The sequence below is a fragment of the Amblyomma americanum genome, chromosome 11 (genome assembly GCF_052857255.1).
Source record: "Amblyomma americanum isolate KBUSLIRL-KWMA chromosome 11, ASM5285725v1, whole genome shotgun sequence".
NCBI classification, from domain to species: Eukaryota; Metazoa; Arthropoda; class Arachnida; order Ixodida; family Ixodidae; genus Amblyomma; species Amblyomma americanum.
Genome location: NC_135507.1, coordinates 8455727 through 8480000, shown reverse-complemented (window position 1 = coordinate 8480000; position 24274 = coordinate 8455727). Strand labels below are relative to the sequence as shown.

The 24274-nt window shown below is 44.8% G+C and overlaps 3 protein-coding genes across 5 annotated transcripts in view; 2 read left to right on the top strand and 1 right to left on the bottom strand.

Annotated features, from left to right (window-relative positions):
- LOC144110476 (uncharacterized) overlaps positions 1-2765 on the bottom strand; it is a 30193-nt gene extending 27428 nt beyond the window's left edge. For 2 of the 3 annotated variants that reach the window (XR_013309850.1, XM_077643388.1), the window contains exon 1: positions 693-2765. Coding sequence is in view for 2 of the 3 variants with exons in the window: in XM_077643388.1 (XP_077499514.1) it covers positions 693-2270 (1578 nt within the window). In the remaining variant the exon portion in view is untranslated. The remainder of the gene's footprint in view (positions 1-692) is intronic. The other variant, XM_077643389.1, reaches the window with a different exon arrangement.
- Positions 2766-2996: 231 nt separating this feature from the next.
- On the top strand, positions 2997-14966 carry LOC144110897 (uncharacterized). The gene is made up of 7 exons (XM_077643966.1): positions 2997-3667; positions 6408-6659; positions 8422-8605; positions 9888-10148; positions 11953-12126; positions 13554-13700; positions 14836-14966. Exons 1-7 carry the CDS (start codon positions 3632-3634, stop codon positions 14964-14966), a joined length of 1185 nt encoding a protein of 394 aa, XP_077500092.1. The 5' UTR covers positions 2997-3631.
- Positions 14967-18097: 3131 nt separating this feature from the next.
- LOC144110477 (uncharacterized) lies at positions 18098-22025 on the top strand. Its single transcript, XM_077643390.1, has 2 exons — positions 18098-19427; positions 21649-22025. The coding sequence occupies exons 1-2, from the start codon at positions 18102-18104 to the stop codon at positions 21901-21903; spliced, it is 1581 nt and encodes a 526-aa protein (XP_077499516.1). The 5' UTR covers positions 18098-18101; the 3' UTR covers positions 21904-22025.
- The last annotated feature ends 2249 nt before the right edge of the window (positions 22026-24274 follow it).

The window sequence follows — 24274 nt, the reverse complement described above, 5'->3', positions numbered from 1 at the left end:
TCTGTCTTTGACTTCCCATGTAAGTCCATATGCAAGCACACTGCCCTGCCAACTGCACCGAACTTGGTGATGATTACAGAAAGCCACAGCTCTAGCTTGAAAAGTAGATTCCAAAGGTCACTTAGGAGCCTATTAAAAGACAAATAAAATTTTTAAATTTCCAAACGATTCCAACCTTTCCTTTAATGAGGAATTATCAGCAGAAGACCCAGCCTTCCTTTTCCTCCTATAAAGAAAAATGGAAATATTTAGAGATAAAAGCCAGGCAACAGCGGTATGAAATATAAAACCAAACCAAGTTGGACATTTCTGTTCACCATTGAAGTGCAAGACAACCTCAAAAAGATGATATAGGAAATTGGCATTTGCGTAAGCTTCATCACCATCATTAGCATTAGCTCAATTACCCTCCATTCAATGCAGGATAAAGGCCTCTTCTATTTATCTTATTGCAGCCACCTTTATAATTTCATCTCTTTATCTGGCTTTCAGTTGCCTCCGCCACCTACATTGTTTTTTCTTTCTAATCCAGTTTATTACCCTAAAAGGCCAGCAGTTATCTGTTTGCCACATTTATATATTCTGCCCAGCTGTATTTTTTTGTTCTGATTTCTGCTAGGATATAATTAACTCGTTTTTTTTTTTCAATCCCAAATTTCTTTAGTTTGTCTCACAATGTTACGGATGCTCACCAGTGCATAAAGCCAGACGCCATGGTCTCGAAGCTGGCTGCAGGACGATGCGAGCAATCTGAACTTTCGCCGGCCAATGGTGATGCCTTGCCGAAGGACTTGGCCCACGATGGCATCCACAACTTCATCCCGGTGCTGGTGGAAAGCTAGGGAGTGTGTCAGCGGCTCAAGGTTATCGTCCCGAATGGTCACTCTCAGCGCGAACTCAGCCTCAAATTGACGCAGCACTCGATTTTCGTGGTGTACAGATGGAGGCAAGAGAAGCAGCCGCGATGGAAGCAAGAAGATGCGGCGAACAAGACAAGAGCCATGAGGCGCCACGTGCGGTACAAAGCTCTGAGACAGCTTGTGGAAAGCAGTCTTAATAGCATCCAGCACAGACACAATGCTGCGAGCCTCTATGTCTGTACTGACAGCAAACACTGCATACTCCAGCACAGCTTCGTTCTGAGCAGCTAATGCCAAAATGGTCTCTTCAAAGCTTTCTAGCAAGTCTTGCCGCGAGAGAAGAACTAGCTGCGCTGAAAGGTCGCTGCTCTGCAGGGCAAGGGCAGACAGTGCATAACAGCAGCCATACCCAACCCTTTCCAATAGTTTAGACTGAAACCATGACTGCATTTCTTCCACCTCTGAGCCCACTTCACATACGGCCACAGATGTGTACGCAAAGGTTGTTCCCATATCACACCTCCGACTAAGGCGACCCAAGATTTGACGTGCCTTAAACTTGTTACGAAGGCCAAGTACTAGAACAAAGTTTCCACCGAGTTTGGATGCTTTAACCACATTGGTGCAGCAGCAACCAAGGTCCAGAGCTCTCTCGAATGAAAAATATTCGGGGTTGGGTATCTTTGACAAGTTCTCCTTGCTGTCTTCATTTTGGCCTTGAGATGATGTCTTCTCCGATTTCCTGAACAAGAGTGGGAAAGTCGAAAGGTGTAGGTATACGTTTGTTGTGGCCGTGTTACCTTCACAGTCATCCACTACCGCACGCAGTATATTGTGGTACGGAACCTCCAGCCTGTAGGCGCTGTTGGGCTTGCTGCACTGGTAACTGTGCTCCAATGTCAAGAAAACCCAAACAACACGCACGTCATGCTTGAAGACGCAGACAAGCCTGTAGCCGGGGACTTTGGAATGCGAGTCAATGGTCAGGCATTGCGCAAACTCGGTGAGGCCTTTCCAAGCCCCGAAAGACAGGAATGACAGCTGAATATTCCTTTCGCACGTCTCGGAGCCGCGGCAAAAGCCGTCCTTGCGATCGGGAACAAGCCACTGCAGAAAACGTGGGCTTCCTTCCACTGCTCCATCCATGCACCATTGCCGACAGAGTCTGAAGTAGAGCTGTTCAAGCCTGGCCGACGTAATGCTGCGATCTAGGAGCACTGAAGAGACGGCTTGATACAAGCAGTCGCCGTACGTGCCACTGCGAACCTGCACGGGCTTGGATACCTCCACTCGAGATGCAGGGACTGACAATTGAAAGAACTGCTGACATCGCTTTTCGTAGACACCGATATCTTGGTTCGGATCCGGGATCCACAGGACAGTGAAAGTAAGTGCGTTCATGCCCACCATCTCTTTGTGCAACCATATCCTTGACACGCCCCTCGAAAGAACGAAACAGTGACGGTCACGTCATCACATACTCGATGATCGAGACAGGAAGTTTGAAACCGCTTGCACGTCAGTCAAACAAACCTGTTCATACACAGCTCTTTGGTGTAGTAAATACAAAGGCGGACAGCACTGATAATTCCTAGATTGCACTGACTGCGTACTGTATCTATCGGAAGCGCGCGCCCACTGTTTCTCAACACATCAGAGTTCAATCACTTTCATCGCATGTAATTTGCACCCTAAAAGTGTTTGCTCGGTCTTGCACGCTCCGCGCACACGCCAGGATGACACTTGCTCACGAGAAGCAGCCTCATTTGGTGCACATTCCACTCACTATGCACATCAAGAAAAACTGGCAAAACACCAAAAACACACAACGCTACGCGATAACGAAACTAAAGAAACTGGAGAGACGGGCGATGCCGGCGACTCGTTGTTCGCTCCGGCCGACACGTCTTCGCAGACGATGCGAGCCATCAGCATCATCATCAGCCTGATTGCGTCCACTGCAGGACAAGACTTCTCCCAAATCTCCCCGTTCATGGAGGTCTCCAATTAACCCTGTCCTGTGCCAGAGAACTTAATCTCATCCGCCCACCTAACATTCTGCCGCCCCCTCCTAGACTTGCCTTCTCTTGGAATCCAGTTATTTTGCGAGCCATGTGCTAGCCAAAGCAAAGCGAGCCGGGTCACTTTACAAATGGGGAGAAAGTTGTTGTAATACGTATATCCACCGCATCTTTTAAATCATGTGCAGATTACCATAGCAAGCGACCATACCTTTGTTTAGTATCGGCGCTGGTTGAGTAAAGGACGGTGAAGAGTAAGCAGCCGTAATGCGGCTCGGAAGCAGGACAGGGGACAAGAAGCTAGACACGTTTGCCTTTAGATGTGACTACTTCCAGCTGTAGCCCGGTGTTGAGAGCGGCCTTGCGTGACAGGCCCGGCTGTTTTAGAAATTAACAACGCCGTATGACGCCCTTCCGTGCAAGTTTGTGCACGCGCAAAAGCGCAACTACACTGAGTGAACCTGTGGGCAGTGTTCTCTACTGCATACATTATATGTATAAAAAAAATACATTTTAACGCTTGCAGATTTATGTTCACGATGAGCACGTGATTCCGATCTGAAACGTGTTTGATATCCAGTTATATAACGCGGAGCACGCTTATGCACCTGATCGGTGCTGCTTTCCTGATATTTACCAGTCATCTTCCTCCGTGTAGTCTGTACAATTCAACGCCTTTAATGGGCGTCTTTCAGTACATGCATGGTGTCAGGGCACTGGATGTGACATGCAAATTACTGTGCCAGTTTCATGCAGATTTTTGCTGAGAAGAGGCATATCCGTGAGGTACGCCATTATGGCTAGCTTGTCAAAAACGCTTCCCTTTACTTGCCACTGGATTAACAAGCCAAGTATTGACGTACGTCGGCAACATTTATCTGCTCTTCAGAGCATCGTCACAAACTGCAGCGACTTGCACTTTGCAGCACTGCATATGTTAGACGTGCGTCAGAAACCTTCAGAATGCATTTACGAAGACCCAATACAGCAAGTATCATGCGAGCTAGCATTCACAACTGCTGTTCCTGGTTATTATCTCGAGAGAGTGAGTTCAGCTATTGCCAGTCAATGGTGCCTTAATGGATTAACAGATCCCTGTGCTTTAGGCATTCTGCAGTGGCTAGAGCCTGACCGCACTAGTGGTTTTTGGCGCGGCTTCGTCTCGTTAGAGGCTGACATCCCACTGCTGTCCATTTCATTTGGAGCATACATTGGTCTGACCACATTTGCTGAACTCTACAGTATTGCCAAACATACGCAAAATGCATGCTTCACACTGGACTGCACATTTAAGCACGATGAGAAAGTTTTGTATGTCTGCATCAGGCTCCAGCACAAGTGCAAAAAAACTAGCAGTGTTTATCGTCTTACCTTAAAGTATGATGACATCTACCGTGTAGTAACCGATACTAGAGTAGACACAACGGATGTTTACCTCCATATCAAGACAGTTCCTCTTCTTCATAAGCAAGTTGAGCAAAATTTGGAGGACATCCTTCTGTCAAAAAGCCGCCGCAAATCAAGTCAGACTTGTGAGCTGATGAAGTTTGAAAGGACACTGGACATTGGGTGCATGTGCACTTCTTACATATGCAGTGTCGATTTTGCCAGGTGCCCTGTTCTGAAACTCAGCATGGCCAACAAACTGAAGGCAAGGCAAGCAGTGGGCCGCCTTAGTCACCGCTGCAGGAAAGACGTCAAATTCGTGTACGCCCCAGTTGTCACATCAAACATTTCAGGCCACATGGAGCATACAAAGCAAAAGTTCATGACTGCAGTTGCGCCCTTGTTGCAGTTTTCATGCCGTTATGCTCTGAATGCAGTGTTCCAGCAGAGTCACAATGTCTTGGCACAAATGGCACTGCTATCAGAAAGCGACTTTGATGCCTTCCTTGCATTCATGCAGAGGTGTGCCAGAGTCGATGAGGGTGCACTCGAGCAGGTACTCTTCGCTCTTTGCGCTTCCATAGAAAACGGAAGCATTTTTACGCTTAGGACAGCACTTCCAATTCTCTTCAACAAGTTCCACATGTGCCACACATCCGCAGAGATTCCAAGCAGCTGCTATTGTATACGGCGAGTAATTGCTACCCCATCAAACCTGTTCCTTTTGCCACCCGAAGTGCACTGCAAGAACAGGGTGCTGCGTAGTTTTGATCCCGACTATGCCCTTCGGGTCACGTTCCGAGACGACAACCTTGATTACCTGTCGCATTCACTAATGTTCAACCAGAGAACCGATGAAATCCTTGAAGCCACTGTTGCAGCTTTTCTTCGGAAGGGAATTTTTATCGCTGGTCGGCATTACCGGTACCTGGGGAGCAGTGCCAGCCAGCTGCGCGACCATGGCGCATGGCTTTATGCCAAGGTAATGACGTCATATGCCAGTCCCTTGGGCTAGTCTAGTCACTGGCATTTACAAAGCAAATGAATTTGTACTTGCGTTTTATTTGCTTTCAAATCTATCACCATGATATACTTAATAACTGCCAGTGTGAAGAGATGTGCACATATGCTGTGCCAGGTAGGCGATATTGATTATCTCACTTTAAGCAGGACCAGAATAACCTCATACTAGGTGCTTTTTATCTCATAATGTGACCAAATTTGACAATTTTTGCATGGAAGTGCTATCGCAATAAGAGTCTCGTGAAAGAGCAGCTAGTGCACTTTTTATGCTACGAGAATTGTACTGCACCAGTCAACCACATTAGGTAGAAAGTAAGAAATAATACAGTTCATGGTACCTAATGTCAGTACTGAATTGAAATGTGCACCAGTTTTGCCTGATTTATCACCATGTAAAAAACTGTCTTGTGTAATACTACCTTATAAGTATTCAGCCAATGATCACTCCACTTTTACTCGATATATGCAACGAACATCTTTTGTTGTCCAGGGTTGTGTTCATAGTACACTGGATTCCTGGTAATTCAAACTAATGTACGTGCTTCTCATCAAGTGTATTCAGTAAGCTCCCCTAATTTGAACTACTCATAATTAGAATAAATTTTTGGTCCCCTTCAAGTTCGAGTTATTCTGTTGACTGTACTTGCTTGAATTCGGTGTGGCAGCAGGAACCATTCTTACTTTTGAATGCTAAGCATGCCTCTTGTCACCCAAGACCATGCTGTGCACTGCCGTAATGTGGCAGCAGACTCTTTTAAACTGAAGTTGCATAATAAGTTAAAGGACAGCACTGTGGTCACTGGGAAAAACTGGTGAAGTCCAATGGCTACTTAGCCCTTTAGAGGTCACGCGTTAATAGTACATTGGCCAATCCTGTCAACGGAAACTTAAATACAATATTGGTTTGAGAGTTTTGCCTGCAGAAATTGTCAAGGCTCCATTACCAAGCTTGGTAAGAAGCAACTGTATTATGCTTTTTGTGTGAAGAATAACACACTGTGCCAGTATGAGTTGTAAGAAACCGACTGAATGCGCAAAGTAAGAGGTTCGTGCTCTTGTTTACTTTTGAGAGGACCGCAGCACATAATGTATTTTTGTTTGCATACATTTATTCAAGGACGCCAAAGGCAAGTCAGTGCAGGACATCAGGGCCTGGATGGGAGACGTAGCCCACATTCCAAACGTAGGCTACAAGATGGCCCGTATGGGCCAGTGCTTCTCATCTACAGAGGACACCGTGCGTGTTCCGATGGGCAGTGGAGTAAAACGGGACCTGCCCGACATTGTCGGTGGCATACACCCTGTGTCTGAGAACCCCTACATATTCTCGGATGGCATAGGCATGATCTCAAAGTCTCTCATGACGAAGGTTTGTGCGCCGAGCGAAAAACTTAGTCAGGTTAGACGCACTGGGGCACTTTTTTCAACCCTTTCCTGAATTTCTTCCAAATATTCACCATAATTCATGCCTTCCATTGAGCCAATAAAAATATCACTGGCAGATTACATTTTGTATCACTGCTCTTGGTTGTATTGCCGGGGTGCTGCTGGTTGCTTTGTGTCATTATTGCTGGTTGCACTTTGTATCACGTCGTTATTGCTGGTTGCACTTTGTATTGCCTTTGCCTTTCTGCTACTGGTTGCATTGCTGGTTGCCGTGGTTTGCTTTTCATCATACCTGTTTGTTCCTTTGCATAATATTTGCTACTTGCATGTTGCTTTATTAGCTGCATCACATATATTACAAAATGCTCATGTGACTTCAAAAGGCCTTGCATGATCTGTACTGTTCAGCACTGGTTCTTGATTGAATGACAGGTATGCGCTATAGCACCATTTCTGTAAAGTCTGCATTGTTTTGGCTTCCTGTCCTCTTTGGTTATGTGTTCATGGTATGCAGTTGTCATTTTGAGAGTCGATTTATTTTTACCTAAAAATAACAGCACAAAAGACGTAACAAAAAGTACTAACTTTCCCAGGTATCTTCCTCAACTCAGTTATTTTCCCTCGCTGTGTACAAGTAGTGTCTTCTGTCATATAAGACATGTTCACTTGTTATTTTATGTGAATAAATTGAACTTATTTGAAGGCAGTATGTGTACACCTGGCGTCAAAAGTTTGTGGGACACACATCGCCAAATAACACTATTTTCGCATAGCCTGGGCAGATTTCCTGGAAGTGGCAGTCCTGCATAGTTCTCATTCTAAAGCACAAGCTGCAGGTTTTAACTTTAGAGCATGTCCAATGGCTTCCATAAAATTCATGATTTTCGCAACTCACATGGCCTATAAACTTTTGATGCTGGGTGTACATCCCTACTTCTGCCAGATTGGAGCCTCTAAAACCCACACATAATTTTGAACAGTGACATTATGTCCACTGCTGTGCATATTATTTAACCAATATTTGGTACACTAATGATAAACTAGCAAATGAAGTAAACAAGGTAATTGAACAATTATTCATTGAATCTGCCTTTAAACATCCATGCTAAAACATCTTACTGTTTCTAAACCATAATTTTATGAACCTTAAGTGGTTCAAGCCTTAATCTTTCATTGTAATCAAAATCAGAAAGTGCTTTACTTTAAAGCCATCTACAATTGGGAGTTGTGGTTTGTAATAGTGTGTTTCATTCAGTTAAGCTTTGCCTGTAGTAATGTAGTGGTTACAATAGTGCCATGGTGAAAATTATAAAACAGTTCGCAAAACTGTCAAGACACCTGGCAAAGTCTTGTTGATTGAAGTGCCACTTGTTGGCCCTACTTGTCAACAAGAAGTTATCGCCTTACCAGTGCGTGACACCTAGAATATTTTTTTTTTCTGCCCTAATGTGTTTTGTAAGCAGGTACATCATAATTTTTTCTGATTACTGTACGGTGTATGAGGATCTTTTCTGCTTTTTCTTGTTCATAATTGGCCACCAATGTGCTAATGTGCGACCTGCCTCCGCTGCATGCATGTTTTTTTTTATTTTCCTTTTATAAAGGCCATAGGCATTTTCAAGCTATTTTCTTAGCTTTTGGCATGTGGCTTATCCTGAACATGTATGCATATTTAAAAATAAAATGGTCTACATCTTCTTGAATTTTCTCTGCATTAATTCATGCTGCCCCTCGTAATCATGCAGGTGTGTGAGCAGCTGGGCTTAGCTGAAGTCCCATCAGCCATTCAGATCCGCTATGCTGGCTACAAAGGCATGCTCTCCCTGAATCCAGAATTGCAGGGAGACCAGCTTTTGCTGCGTGAAAGCATGAACAAGTTCCACTGTTCAACTTCAGATAGTCTCGAGATCGTACGAATATCTGCACCACGTAGGTTCCTGCCAGCTCTCTTGATTTGTTAAATTAGCAGAGTCAGCTAAGGTCGTGGGGTTATTTTTGGCTTTAAATTAGGAACCGAGGTACTGGTTATAAGACTACGGGAAAACCAAGGAAATTCATATCTGATTGACTGCTTATTACTCAACACTGGACAAGTGCATGTTAGGTTCTTTCTAGCTCTACTCCTAGTTTTACAGTATAACATGGTGCTTTAAGGTCTTAGAGACATAATATCTAAAAACGCACACTACCATCACAGAGGTGATGGGATGATAAGGGTGGGTAAATAATTCAAGGGTAATTACTGATAGGTAGGTGATTTTAATGACTGATAATGATGCATATTTTAATGACTGATAGGTAGGTGATTGATAACAGTGCCCATTTATGCACTCTTGTAGTGCATACTAGCTCTGATGAACACATAGCTGACACTGATAATTGACACATGTTCGAAAGATGACAGACTGATGATGACTGCTTGATGAATTTTGCGAGTGATTTATGTTTAGTTGATAGTAGATTTATCTGATAAGAGTGCTGAAGTAATTGTGAACTCTTGTACAGCATGCCATTTCAAACATGGGAGCTGTGGAATGATGTAGAATATGTATACTTAAAAAAGAATGTAGCATCATTAGGTTATATATTAGTTTGGCTTGGGGATATCCCCTCGTGGATATGCTTGAAAATCTGCCATTGTTAACTACGTACCCAGTTATTTTTGCGTGTGTGTGTATGTTTGCGCATGCGCATCATTTTATGAATGCATTGGCTCATGGATTTGCTTGATTGAGGATGAATGAAGAAGCGGCAAGGATATTTCTGTTTTTGTGCACTACTTGTGACATAAACTAACTTCGAAGTCAACAGCTGCTATTTGACCGCTGAAACTCATAGAGCACAAGAGAGAAAAGGAAATTATAAATTGTTCACTGGGTGCAGGCAACAGCCACATGGTGACTTATGTTTACTAACGTCTTAAGCATCATTACAAAGAAAGAACGCACAGCCAAAATCTGGTGCCTGTACTCTCTTAAATTCACTCCTGGAAACTTTACTAATACTGCCTCAAGCAATTCATGTTTACAAGTTGAACATGCTGTTCTAGAAACTGTTTTTAAAGACATGTTGCATTGAAGCTGCTTGTTTTCTCAGTTAAGTAAAAAGCACAGTGTGATATATTTTTTACGCAGGTCACAACAAGCATTTTTAAATTGTTGCTATTCTGCCATAAAAATCATTCAACTTTTTCTGCACCCTCTTGTGACAGGCCCAGTGTTTCTGAACCGGCCTCTGATTACAATATTGGAGCAGCTTGGAGTTCCTGCCCGGGTGTTCTTGCGTCTCCAGCATAGCATGGTGCTGCAGCTATGTGATGCCTTTGTCAATGATGACATTGCTTTGCGGTTGCTGTGTCCCCATCTCAGTATGTTCTACCTGCCCCTTGCCAAGCTTCATCGCCTTGGGCTAGCTCTGACCAATGAGCCTTTCATCCACTCCCTGCTAGTAGCTGTCTACAATAGCGCAGTGGGTAAATAGCTATTTCTTAACTGCCAGCCTGCAAATGCAATCTTGAGTACTGGTTTTAGGGAGTAAACATAGTTTTTTTCTAAATAAATCAAATGCCAGATATACTGCAAACATCTAATGGACATCCAGGCTGGGTGCTCTGCTGTGGTACATTTAGTATACATACACTGGATGTCCAAAAACATCAGTCAGGCAGAGTTATTTGGTTGTGTAGTTTGCTAAAGTAACGTCTATTGGACCAAAAAAAAAAGTTTTAGTGTATCAATGCCTTTACTGTACTCGCTGTTGGTAATAATTTGGCTCCAAAGATGCAGTCCGGTAATTTGGGAACTTTGCAGATATGTCCACCGTTGGTTTAGAAAATAAATGCACAAAAACACATTCCTCCTTCAATCATCACATTATATCTTCTGATGTACCTATTTAAGGCTGCATTGCTGAATTCAAATAGTTGCTAAATGTTTCTTCATTCTTTCACCCCTCCTTCGTTCCTTCCCTAAGGGCGTCGTTCAGGTGTCTGTCTTAAATGAGACAGTTACTGCACCTTTCTTTGCTTCATATCTACGCACACAGTTTTGGATCAGTAGCATGTCAGATGACCACACACTCTTGTCTCAGCACATCCTCACGAGCAGTAATCATGTCTTAATAAAAATGAGCACTGCATAAAACTCCACCTATGACTCTACTTCTCTTCTTAATTGGCATAACTGTGACATGCACTGCAGTGAGGAGACATAATAGTAGTGAGTATTACTGCAGAGTTTGCTTTGGCATTTGCTTTGTAAAACTCAGCTCTTAAAACCTGTGATATGATGGGCTAGAAAGGAAAAGCATTTCATGCTGCAAGCATGCGCTACAAAGAAATAGGAGCAATAGTGCAGTGTTCTTAGCTAATCAGTGCGTGATAATAACTCAAACTTACATACCGGCAAATATAGTAAAATTTAAAAGGCCATAAAATGTGGTATGGCTGTGTTAGCACACATGCACATATGAAGCAAAATTACGGTCCAACAATTCTGGTTACATTTGTGCACTTCACAAATCGTCAAGTGTGCTGGAAATGGGAAACTAAAACAGTCAGTAAGAAACCTTATTCCGAAGTTTACTGTGATACTCAGCAGCAAAGTGGCTTTCTGTTTCAATTAGCAACAAAAACTGAAGTTCCAGTGCTGCAGTTCGCATGTTTTCCAAAATTAGGACAAGTTACCCAAAATTTATATATCATGCCGCATCCTTTGAATTGCAGAAAACCAGCCATGTCTATCTAAGCCGTAATGTCACTTATTTTTGCAAGCTTCTGTTCCGATTTGTTGAACACTCAGATTTTCGGGCTATATAAAGTTTTGGTGCTTAAAGATAATCAAGGGGGCGTGTCATGTGAAACAGGTGTTGTTTGTGAAATATAAAGCAATCATAGGTTGCTAGCTGCTACCTTGTCACTAAACAGGCAGTGTAATCACAGTGTGCATAGCAAGGCCTAAGGCAGTCAAGTGGCAGAGGTTGCTGACAGATGTAGTAGCCAGAACGTAATAGAAAGCACAGAAGTCTGTGAAAGTTTACAACATGATGGATCAATGTTTTTCATATAAAATTTGTTTTATTATGATTGTCAGCAAAGTAGGGATAAATAATTGAATTTTATACCTCCCAAAAGCTCCAAAGTTATCAGCAAATTAGTGTGGCAGTGAATTTTTTGCCATCATTTTTTACTGTTTTCGAAACAAGCTTTAAGGCAAAGTTTTGCACAGTTTAGAAGCAAATATTTGCATCAAAGGTTTTGCATATGTATAACTTTGCAGCTGGCCTGAAGAACAAGAGTCAAATAGCAGTGCCTGAGGACACTGGCCGCAATATGCTGGGCATCTTGGATGAGACGGGAACTCTAGAATATGGCCAGGTCTTTGTCCAGTTTTCAGATATAAGGAACAGTGAACGGACTCCAAAACCTAGGTGTACTGCCCGGGTTCTTACAGGTATGGTACTCATCTGCTGGTTTATTTTAACTGCCAGCTAGAGTAAGACACTCCTTGCAATTTAGGCTGTCTTATCTCTTTTGTCGGTACTTACCAGTAGTCACATATGGGGCAGAAATGTGTAAGCTGATTTTAAGGGTTTAACTTAAATTGAGGACAATACAGAAAGCTATGGTAAGAAAATTAATTGGTGTAACCGTAAGAGACGGGAAGAGAACAGACACGAGTTAATGACATTGTAGTCAAAATCACAAAAAGAAATAGGCATAGGCAGGGCATGTTACGCAGTGGAAGTTGAGATAACTGATGGCAATTACGGGTAATGGAGTGAATTCCAAGAGAAGGCAAGTGTAGTAGGGGGCAGCAGAATGTTAGGTGGGTGGATAAAATTAGGAAGTTGGCGAGGATTAAGTGGCCGCAGCTGGCACAGTACAGGGTTAATTGGAGGGACTTGGAAGAGGCCTTTGTCCTGCCATAAGCATAGTTAGGCTGATGATGATGATGATTATATTTCTTGCAACATGAATATTGTTCTAGCTCCCGTAGTAAATAATTTAGATCTAAAGCGGTTGCAAATTGTGTTGAACACAAAGACCTGTCACACAGTCCGTTCACTCGCTCAATCATTCATTCATTCAGGAGGATTGACAGAGGCTCGAGTAGCATACTCAATTTATTAGGACCCAGTTTATTTCATTTTAAAAAATGTTGGTTTTTGAGCCTATTTGTTTAGCTTTCCTTCTGCAGTGATCACTGTATGCGGGAATATCTTCGGCATTAGAATAAGCAGTTTGTCGTAAACCAAATAATTTTCCTCGGCTGATGAAAAAAGAGTGCTCTCCAGGTGGGCCTTAGCTATGAGACAGATCCACTGCCATTATTTTCTAGAACACCTCTTTGTAAAGCAATTTGATTTTTCTGTGTCTGGGAAGCATTGCTTAAAATTGAGTAGTGCACTATGTAATTCACGCAGTCAGAAATAGGCTGTGTGCATTTATCCCTGGCACCAGGGAAAGACAGCTCTATGAGAGCTATTTTGCTAATATTCGATTCCATAAAATTGTTCCGTGAACTTTTTAATGCAGCTGTACCCATAGTCCAGGAAGTAGTGGTTCTTGAGTTCATGCGATCCCCTGTTATGTGATCCAAGTGGGCCTAAATGTGGGCCCGTTTGGCTGAATGAAAGGAGGACGTGCATGAAGACATGTATAATGTTTTGCTCCTTTCCCTAAACAGGGCGGCTGGGAGTTTTTTTGTTTTTTATTAAAGGAGGTTTTTACCATGTTACTACTTTGCATAGACAGGCAATCTGGCAGTTATTTTTCAAAGAAAGGAGTCGTGTAGCATGTTACTCCTTTACATAGGCAATCTGGCAGTTATTTTTTGAAGAATGAAGTTCTGTAGCGTGTTACTCCCTCCATGGACAGGTACTGTGATGGTGACAAAGTGCCCCTGCCTTCATCCTGGTGATGTGCGCAAGTTTGAGGCTGTAGATGTACCAGCCTTGCGCCACATCCGAGACTGCATTGTGTTTCCGGCAAAAGGACAGCGGCCACACCCTGACGAAATGGCTGGTAGGTCGTGTCGCACTCTAATAGAGGCTGCATAGATTCACGTCATGAATTGTAATAATTGAAAGTGTCATTGCTGTCACAAGCGGTCACAATTACTTAAAAACTATAAAAATGTTCCTTAGTCATGTGTATTAGTTACAGTTGAATCGAAGATTTAAACTCGAATTTAACAAAAATTTGTTCGAATCACATAAAATGTGAATTAACAGGAGCCTTTTTAATACCCTTGACAGGGACCAGATCGAAGTTTCAGTTTGAATAAACTGGAAGTTCAAATTAAAAAAAAGTTCGAATTAAAGAGAGTCTACTCAAGGAAAATGAGTAGTTAAAAACTCAGTTGTTATTGAGGGTCATTCAGAACTGAGACGATCTAAGTTTGCTGAGCACATTCTCAAATGGAATAAGCCTTTAATTGATGCTAACACATTGTTCCAAAATACAACTCAGTCAAAATAAGGGCAATTTATGTAGAAATGAACATTTCGAATTAAAAAAGGGCTCACAAAGTAAGCAGTTGAGTAGCCTATATGCAGACAAATTGCTTTTAAAATTTGTGATCAGTGGGGACAGATTCTGCATAAGAATATGTGTCTACCAAGCAAAAATACCCATGTACCTCATGGACCATTACTGACTTCCTCAAGCTTGTCTATGGGCTTGTACGCTGATGTTATGACTGCTTTTTTGTGTATTTACTAAATTCCTTCAATCATGGCTAAATTCCTTAGGCACTTTCTCAGAAAACTAAAGCGTACCTTTAATGAAACTTAACCTTTGCTATGTTTATAACTGCAGAGATTGAAATCTACTCTGGCTAGCAACCAAGGCATGACCAAGGCATTTTGTTTCTTTTCTTTATGTAAAATGATTGGCTTCAGACAGCTTTCTTGCCAGCCGACCTCTGTGCTTTGTTTTGCATGAAATATGATTGCTGGTTTCTTCTTCCTTTTCCTTTTTATCATTGTTAGCTTTAAAGGGCATATGTTTTTGGTAGAATTTGGCGTCTTTTCAGCTTGTCAGCCATCAGAAATTCTCCTCAATCAGCATCTGTCATTTTGTCTCTCGCAAACTCTTAAATTTGTCACACACATCTCTCTTTCATGTTTTTCATGTTTACTACTAATCTTGAGTGCAGGTTCAGACCTGGATGGGGACGAATATGTGGTAATAGCAGAGGAGGACCTGTTTTTCCCTGGTGAAAATGTGGAGCCTATGGTTTTCAACGATCAAGCATACAAAGCAGATGGACAGCAAGACCTGGTATGAACAATTCAGCATTGCCTTTTTGTTCATTTTCCAGCCCATCTGAAAGTGAGATTAATTGGTGATGGAATTTCTGCAACCTGCCCAGCTGCGACCATGGCCATTTGAAAATATATGTACTGCCTATTCGTGCATCCAAGGTCTTTCTGGAAGTAACCTCTTTATCTCGAATCAGTTTTACTCTCGTGCAAGTACGATTTGGTTTGTAGCACATGGAGGAATAGAGTGACTGCAAAGCTGCAGATTTCAGTGCCATGGCACTCTTTTGCCCCAGATGCCCTTGCGCCATAAAAATTAACAATCATTATCATGATTAATTTGTGCCTAATTGCTGTCAGATGTACTCGTGCCTCTCTAGGGCTGTGAAGATATATAATTATTTCGAAATAAATTAAGGCTATTGGACTTGTGCCTTCAAATCTTTAACCATGGGTTTTATTTGACAGCATTACAACATATTTGCCTCCATTTATAGGTTCATATTAGGTTAGACAAAACGCTGATTCACGACAACGATATCTTTAAAAACCATGGTAAAAGCGTTTTAATGCCGAAGCTATTACGACACCAATATCTTTAAAAACCATGGTAAAAGCAGTTTAATGCTGAAGCTATAGAAAACTAGGCAAGTCAGTGTTCCAGTGGCTTCTTATGAATAAGCTATGGGGTGTTAATGAAGCAGATACTGTTAGAATTTTCACAGTGCTGTTCTCCTCATTGACTAGAGTACAGAGAGTGCCTATAAGAATTATGCTATGTGGGTGTAGGAATCTGGAATCTGTGTCAGAATCCGAGGCACACTGTGTGTGTGTAATATATATATATATATATATATATATATATATAAAATGAAGTGAGGGGCTCGTTTGACAAACATATTAAAGAAGCCAACAGTCACCGAAACGAAGGTGCATAGGGAAATGTTTCTATTTCTTTTTAATATCTAGTGCCAATCAATTAGTTTTTAAAGAAGATTTCTTACAAAGCAGCAGAAAAAACAACCATGCCGCCGGTGGGATCCGAACCCACGACCTCTGAATATCGCGTCCGGTGCTCTTACCAACTGAGCTACGGCGACGGCTGTGCAATCTGCTGCTTTCGTGGGTATTTATGTTTTTGCGTGTAAGCGAACCTTGAGAGTGTTCACCAGCTCGTCATTAGATGACGTTCTACGTCACACTTGCGGTATTACAGGACGTGCTACGTCCACCGCTATGGACGAGGGTGGAGCTGGTGAACACTCTCAAGGTTCGCTTACACGCAAAAACATAAATACCCACGAAAGCAGCAGATCGGACAGCCGTCGCCGTAGCTCAGTTGGTAAGAGCACCGGACGCGATATTCGGAGGTCGTGGGTTCGGATCCCACCGGTGGCATGGTTGTTTTTTCTGCTGCTTTATAAGAAATCTTCTTTAAAAACTAATTGATTGGCACTAGATATTAAAAAAAAATAGAAACATTTCCCTATGCACCTTCGTTTCGGTGACTGTTGGCTTCTTTTATATATATATATATATATATATATATATATATATATATATATATATATATATATATATATATATATATATATATAGTCACCGTTTTTTTACAAAAACGATGATCCGACATTATGGAAGGTCGGGGGCCGACCTTGTTGCGAGGTGATAGTTTCGGCCAAGCCGTAGGTGATGCGCGCTGTGCCAGTACCCGCTCCCGGACATCCTTGTGTAAAAAAAAAAAAAAATTGCTGACTTTTATGCGAATCGGTTAATCTGTTTACGAAACTCAAGCGCCGCGTCGTTTATCCGGCTGCTCGCGACAGCGGTCGCATTCCCGTACGAGCGGTAGACAGCACGAGAAAAAACTTTCGGATAAAGTATTTCCGGGCACTTCTGGAGCATGCGTGGCGCCGGAATCGGAAGCTTCTGGTACAATATATTTAGCTGTTCGGTTTTCCGCTGATTACCAAGGTCACAGTACTATAGGATAACCAGCCGGGCCATACGCCGGTGTGAAAGGCATGAAGGTGCATTGCTTTATCGCCTTCGATATCCGTTTGCACACGACTGCTGGCCTTGCGAATGCGATCGTTACGCGTCTACTGAAATATGCGCTCCGCGCGCCACGATGCTATTGCACGAGCATTGCCTCTGTAAGGATGCATCCAATGCATCTTCATCTTTGGTCACTGCAGCGGGCAAGGGGGATGCCGACGTGTACAGTAAAACACCGTTAATTAGAACTTCAAGGGAGCGAGAAAAACGTCCAAATTATCCGAAGGCCCGAATTTACGAATGGCTCCCCAAAACACAAAAATGTGACGTAACGGCCTCTTCTGAATTCTTTCCTTCCTCCATGCCAACTCAGCTGACTGACCGATGCGCTGCCGGTAGTATACATTGCCGCGGACTGGCGCGAAGCTCAGAGTGGCGAAACCGAAACTATGTGCCTTACTATTTTTCGGTGCCGACGACCAACGATCGTTGTCACGCCGGCCGTTGTGCACACGGAAGTAGCACGCGCTAAAGCGCGGGCGTCATGTAATCCAGGTTTGAGGATGGCTAATTGAACGGTCACACTGTGCGAGTCATGCGCAAATTCGGCGCCGCATCGGCAGCCCGTCCGAATTAACCGGAGGGAGCCCCGTAACGTCCGAATTAACGAGGGTCCGACGCCATAGACTTCCACGGGCGCTGGCTGCGACCAGACCAGCAGTCCGAATTGTTAGGGTTTTCTAAATAATGGGGGCCGAAGTAACGAGGTTTTCGCTCTATATAGAGTCAACCCTTTTTTGGCTAGCGAGGGCTGCGAGTTGAGAAAAGACGTTTCTCGTCATGCCAAGCTTAAGGACGTTACTTTCAAAGAGATCTGGGAGTGGGCTTAATACGGCAGTATACGGTATTTATTAGACGCCTGTTTCAGCAACTGCGTGACTTCAAACTCGGGGTTCTGCTTGCTTTAATGTTCTGCTACTCTGGAAGAAAGCGTATTGTTACCTGCCAACGCTGAGCGGTTGTAGTAATGAACGTTTGAGTTTTGCGATTTGTGTATCTGGGAGGCTGCCTATCAATTCATTTTCAGCTTGGTCAGTTTTTTTTTATCTCATTTTTCCTCTTTATTTCTTTTCATGCGCTTCCAAACCTCTGGGACGAGGACATGATATCGTTCACGTGCAACTACATCAAGAACGACAACATCGGCCTCATGTCCAGCGCCCACCTCGCCTGGGCCGACCAGCTGCCAGACGGCATCTTTTCCCATCGGTGTCTGACTCTCGCGGAGAAAATATCCACCAGCCTTGACTTCGCGAAAACCGGAATCTCGGCATGCCTGGATAAATCTGAACGTGTGCACAGATACCCCGAGTTTATGGAGAAGACAGGTAACAAAGATACTTACCAGTCGTCCCGAGTGCTCGGGCAGCTCTACAGACTCAACAGGGGACTGGTCAGCTCGGGCTTCTGCGGCTGCGCTGAGCGCAGAGGAGGACACAACTTGTTCGAGTTTCCCGGTTGGCAGAAGCATGAGCATGCCGCCAGACAAGCGAAAGGCATCTACGCAGACATTATGAGCCATATCCTTCGTAGGTACGGCATCTCAAGTGAGGCTGAAGTCGTAACAGGTCTTTTGAGCAGTCTTTCACCACACCACAGAAGCAGGAACCTCAAGCGCAATGTTGAGACTAACGTGCAAAAGCAGTTTCAGAAGCTGGTAGAGACAATGCGGCAGCGCTTCTTCCGTGATGTTGAGTTTGCTGCCCGGGACACAAGCCTATCAGGAATGAGTGCTCAAGAAACATTGTTGCAGATGGGCTCTGCATGGTACATGGTGACTAGGAGCACAGCCACTGCCACCTCCGAAGCCAACTGCCAGGGCTTTCCTTGGTGCATCAGTGATGTCTTGCTTGTGCTGCTAAGAAGCAAAAGGACACATCGCACTCAAACACTGGAGCCCCAGGCATGTGATTTGCTGTTGCAAGAGCTTAACGATGCAATTACAAAGGGCTTCGTCGATGTGCCCGCCCCCACTATAGCACTCAACACCCTGATCAAGTGGGTTGCCAAAGAAGGTCTGCTAACAAAACGAGGATCGGAGGGCCCAGGGATATGCGATGAGTGTTTGTCTTCTCTTTTCATGAGCTTTGCTGGTTCAGGTGCAACAACTGAGCAGTCGCCACGAAAGAGGGATCGCCGCCATCGTGCGGAAGAAGGGCGAGATGCTCTGTTCGGTCACCTTCCCCGAAATGCTGCCGCTTATGTGATGGCGTTCCTGAGGCACCTGGCCCACGCATCGGGGCTGAGCCCACTGTGTCGCCAGTGCCGGCAGCCGTGTTCGCAGACACACAGCCTCACGTTAGCGGCGTTGCGGTGCTACAGTCAGCTGGTGGTGTGCGGCTCCCCTTGCCATTTGGGACTGTCCTTCGGTTGCGACTGTCAGCAAGTTGATCGGGGACTAGAAGAACATGGACCCATCAGAGTGCAGGTAATGTTAAATGTATACAGCTGGGAAGATGCCTTGAAGAAATGCAGACTTTTTGGGTTAACCTAGTTTACATTTATCCTGTGCTGCAGAATGACTATCATAGAAGGCAGAGTGTAGAATAAAAAAAATATACAATTAAGTATAGGCGCGATCGCTGTTCACTGCTCCGGCTTGAGTGGGACAGAAAAGGTCACGTGGCGCTTACGAGTCACGTGTTCTTGTGGGTGTTGCTGCATGCGCCCTTGACCGCGCGATTTCAGTTTGACGCACCGGGAGGGTCAGCATTTGTTGGGCCACCATGAGAGCTGAATCGCGTTTTCAGAATTTCATAACAGACATGCTACTACTAAGGCAAATACAATCAGGCGCTCAAGTGCAACAGTAAAACGTTAGATGATGGAATTTTAGTTCTGGTTTTCGTGGCGTGGTCGTGGTTTAACCGTTTGGAAGTGTGTTCTGGTGCGATGCTCCTTAATTATGTCAATCTTGGAGGAGGCGATTGGGTGGGGTCCCGTTTGAACCAAGTATTTCTTGGGCTTTTCTCGTCGAAAAAATGATATTCAACGTCGTTTTCCTATGTAAAATTTTTTGCTAAGTAAAATCCGCCCTGCCTTCGAAGCAGTTGAAGGAGCCTTTATCCAACTATCAACTATCGACTCCTCGGTAGCCTTCGTTCTGGCGTACTCATTCTCCACTAAACAGTGCTGTCACGAGGTGAAGTGTTGTGGCCAGCGTGCTCGTGCACCGTGCGGGGAAGCCAAACCAAGACGGGCACTCGCTACGAAATTGCCGCCGCGCGCCCTCTTTCATTGCAGCTCGTATCGGATTTGACGCCGATAAAACGGGGCTAAATATTCTAGGCAGGTCTCGCGCTCTCCTCTGCAACATTATTCTTTTATAACCCAGTTTTCTATGCGCTGGGTAAAAAAAAAAAATGTGCGCGAGTTGGCAACGCTGACATGTTCGGCTGGTGTATCAATGTTCGGCAAGCCCATTTACATGCGACAGGTGCGGCCACGCTCACCTACAGCTATAACGAAAACTGCCGGCTATAACGAAGAAATCGTGGACCCCTTTGTAATTCGTTACAACGAGGTTCATCTGTAGAATAGATCAGAAGTATCAGTGGCAATAGTTAGATGGAAGTTTTTTTTTTTTTTTTCACTGCATATGCGCACACATTCACGTATAATCCTCTATTCAGAACCTCGCTCTATTCTTGTTGTTTTGCTGTTATATACCAACGAGGAAGGCAATATTCTGAAGAAGTTATGGGGGTTTACACCTCAACCTTTCCCTGAGGGGGATATATAGGCCACAACTTGCACAACTTGAATGTACTGTGAGGTCGATAGTGACTCTAGGCATCGGCAGTCGAAAAAGCCTCTTGCAGCGTAGAGTGGTTGGCTGATTTTAATGCCCTGAGATCGTTTCGGAGGCATACAAGAGCACACACACGACAACTATAACAAAACAGTTTCTCCTGGAATGGCTTGCGAATCGCCTTCGTGGTTCCTTAGGCTTCCGCTCCCTCCAACGCATCCTTGCTTCGGCTTGGGCGGCACGCTCTGTGGGGCCTTAGCATTGAAGCAACAAGCTCTGAACAGGGTGCTGAAGCAGCCTTATTGGCTCCAATTCGGCAGCGCGTAGTGCGGCGTCTGCACGCCGCATCCTCTCTGTTGCTGGTGCTTCGGCAGTACGCGCTGCGAGGCCTTCACAGGCTCGCCGCTTTCTTTCTCAGTCTCGAGCACATATTGTAAAACGTTTGTTGAGCAGCAGGAACTGTTACCGCCGACGGCCCCAAGCGAAGCGCGTCAATCGTAGCAGTGACTTAAAAAAAGGCGAAGTTCGTGCTCGCGTGCGCCTGGCGCTGACTTAAGTCAACACTGCCTAGAGTATATAGGTGTACCTAAATGTGTACTATAGTATCGCGGTAGCGTCGCGTAAGAGCACGCCATCCTCGCCACTCCCCCCCCCCCCCCCCCCGCTCCCCCCCGGCCAAGCGCACATTCTTTCGAGCTCTCGGTGGGCGAAATTACTGAGAAACCCTCCACTATGGCACCTCTTTCTATCTATCTCTCTTCTTCCATTCCCTCTCTCATCCGTTTCCTGACGGCGCGGTTGAGGTGTCCGCCGAGGAGTGAAAGTTACCGCGCCATTTGCTTTCCTCAAAATGAATGCGGAAAGAGCGCGCACTGTTAACGGCCGGGTAAATGCGCAGGTCAGGAATGCCGCTCTGCTGCGTCTTCTGAAAGGGGGCGGCTGCGTGCGCGTCGAGGAGACGCTGCGGCGGTGGTCGGGAGTGCAGGACGTGCGCATCCGCTTGCGCACGAGCCGGTCCGGCGGCCGCCACTGCGCCCTCGTGTCCGCCAGGGGCCGCGACTGGCAGCTGTGGTTCCTCGAGGAGCTCCTGCTCCAGCCCTGGTTCGAGCAGGCCGTCGTCAGAGGAGCCTCGGAGCGGAGGCCACGGCACTAACCTCTCTTTCGCCGCTGTCACTCCGCGCAACAGGCACAGCGACGACGTTGGCCGATTGGTCGACGGAGATCGTCAATCACTCTCCTGAATGTCGGTGGTGTTTTGTATTCTTCTGTGGTCAAATAAAATTTCCTGGTGGCGGCAATCCATTTGCTTGTCTTCGCGCTTTGCAGGCTTAGAAGAGGTACATGTTCAACATTCTCAGAGAAATTTGAATATTGGAATATTATAAGGTATCGTTGTGGAAATATTCAAGGTAATGGTCCATTCTTCTGATATGTATCAAAATCTTAAAGAGCGTTTCCATCGATCGCATCAAACAGGACTGCCATAGAAAACCAATGGGGAACGCTTTTGACAAAAGCACAAACATCATTAGAAAAAAATGAAAAAATTATCTGAGGATATATTGATTGTTATAGTGAAATCTTACATTGTATGAAAACATTGCGTTCATAAACTGTTTCCCGCTCAACAATTCGTTTGTACAGAATTGTTAGCTATGTGTGTAAACCCGCTGGAAAAAATTATAGAGACTGCGCAGCTGCCATAGTCGCCCATAAAGGAAGTGGTAGAAGTAAATTGCGTAGCGCAGGTGAGTCAAAATCTGGCCAAGTTGGTTCATATTCTTGAGGAAAACCAGTCAAAAAGACGAAGGACGAGAACAGAAAGCCACACATCGTCGACTGGACTAACAAGTGGCAAGAGTTGTTAGTCTTGGCAGCTGGATGTATCTGTTAAAAAATTGTGGCAGTGCATATACGGAAAGAGCGCCTAGGCGCTCTTTCCGTCTCCGTGTCTTCCTCTGTTTGTTCCTTTGCGCCACTCAAATTTATGATGAACCAACTAGCCCCAACAGCAAGTGCTTCTGTATCATTTTTGGTTTATCTCTGGCTGAAAATGCTGCGATAAATGACGAGGACAAGGCTTGGTCTCATAGACCGAGCGCCAGCCTCTCCGAGCGTCCCACGCCATAGAAAGCCAGGGAATGCGTGCACATGCATATTGGAAAAAGCTCTCGGCGATATTGATATTTGCGAACCAAACAAGAACGCTCAGGCGTGTCTGATCATTTATTTGTGCGGTTCAAATTAGGGAGCGCCGAACCGGCCTCTGAGCGAGTTGGCTCTTCGCTCAATGCGTTCACCCAAGAGACCACAAAAATTAGCTTGATAAAGGATTTAGTCTAGTCATTGACCAGGGACGGATTTCATGGTCGCTCAGATTTCGTCGAGGAAAGAAAAAATACGCAGGGCACTTAAGACTACTTGCGTGCTGTAAATGCGAAAGCATGCACGCGGGGAGCTCAACTGCGGTGATGGCATATACTATTCTAACGAGGTGACCAGCGCAGCTACCTGTTCGCGCCATCCTGGGTTCGAAATCCACTTCGGAAGACTTTATCTTTCTTTCTTAACGATATAGGCACTGCCGATGACGTCATGAGGTCAAGTGGAAGGCTCGGTCAGTTTCTCGTGGACGGTCGGTCAATGCCGGATTTTGTGACTGATGAGCCGCAAAATGATTTCGCATCATTATGGGTCAGGACAATCTTCCTACGAAAAATATCTCTGGAGGCGGGTGGAGGGGAGCGACCCTTTACATCTTTCCAGTCATTCACACTCAGCGGAAGAGTACTAATAGCACTCAACATCTGAGCAGACTTGGACGCTTCGCGCCGCATAGCGCTCACAAACTAGCGCTAAGTGTAAGCTCTGTTTCTTACACCGAGCCTGTACTGCTTTAATACAGCCGCCATTATTCAGCTTAGAGCTGTCAACAAGTGTTCTCTGTGCCCATGCTCACCCGCGCAGCCTCTCTGCACAGTGGAGAAAGCACACTTACGATGGGCAAAGGCACAGTGGAGAAAGCACACTTACGATGGGCAAAGGTTATCAGACGCGCGTCCGCGGTAGGCGCGGCTTCCGAAGGCCACAGCTAGAGAAAGACGGAGTTGAGAACTATAGAACTGATGGATTTTTTTTTATTAGTGCGAGAGCACTATTCCGATGGGTAAACCCCGAGCAAGGTCTTCCGATGTTTGTATGCTCGCGATGTGTGTAGGTCGGCACGAATTGGTGAAATAATCAAAAATAAATAAATATCCGCGACTGCGATTCGAACCGGTAGCGGCGCGAGCAGGTCGCTGCCGAACACGCCTCGTGCAACTCTCTCTCTCGCTGTGCATTGCACACCGTTATCAACTAATATCACTATTGAACTAATATCCCCGCTGTAAGCAATGTGTCGGTATAGTGAGACATGTGCGCTGCATGCGTTGGCGTGAACAACGTTGTAGGAGAAACACTGCACAAAAGCAATATGCGTTGGCGTTTACAACACTGCTGCAGAAACATGGCACTAGAGCATA

Bases quoted from the DNA above. Each gene is read 5' to 3' on its own strand.
- LOC144110477 (XM_077643390.1), top strand. From the start codon at position 18,102: ATGATATCGTTCACGTGCAACTACATCAAGAACGACAACATCGGCCTC. The intron at 19,428-21,648 runs GTAATGTTAAAT...GTAAATGCGCAG, and splicing joins ATGGACCCATCAGAGTGCAG to GTCAGGAATGCCGCTCTGCT.
- LOC144110897 (XM_077643966.1), top strand. From the start codon at position 3,632: ATGCAGATTTTTGCTGAGAAGAGGCATATCCGTGAG. The intron at 6,660-8,421 runs GTTTGTGCGCCG...GTAATCATGCAG, and splicing joins CAAAGTCTCTCATGACGAAG to GTGTGTGAGCAGCTGGGCTT. The intron at 10,149-11,952 runs GTAAATAGCTAT...ATAACTTTGCAG, and splicing joins TGTCTACAATAGCGCAGTGG to CTGGCCTGAAGAACAAGAGT.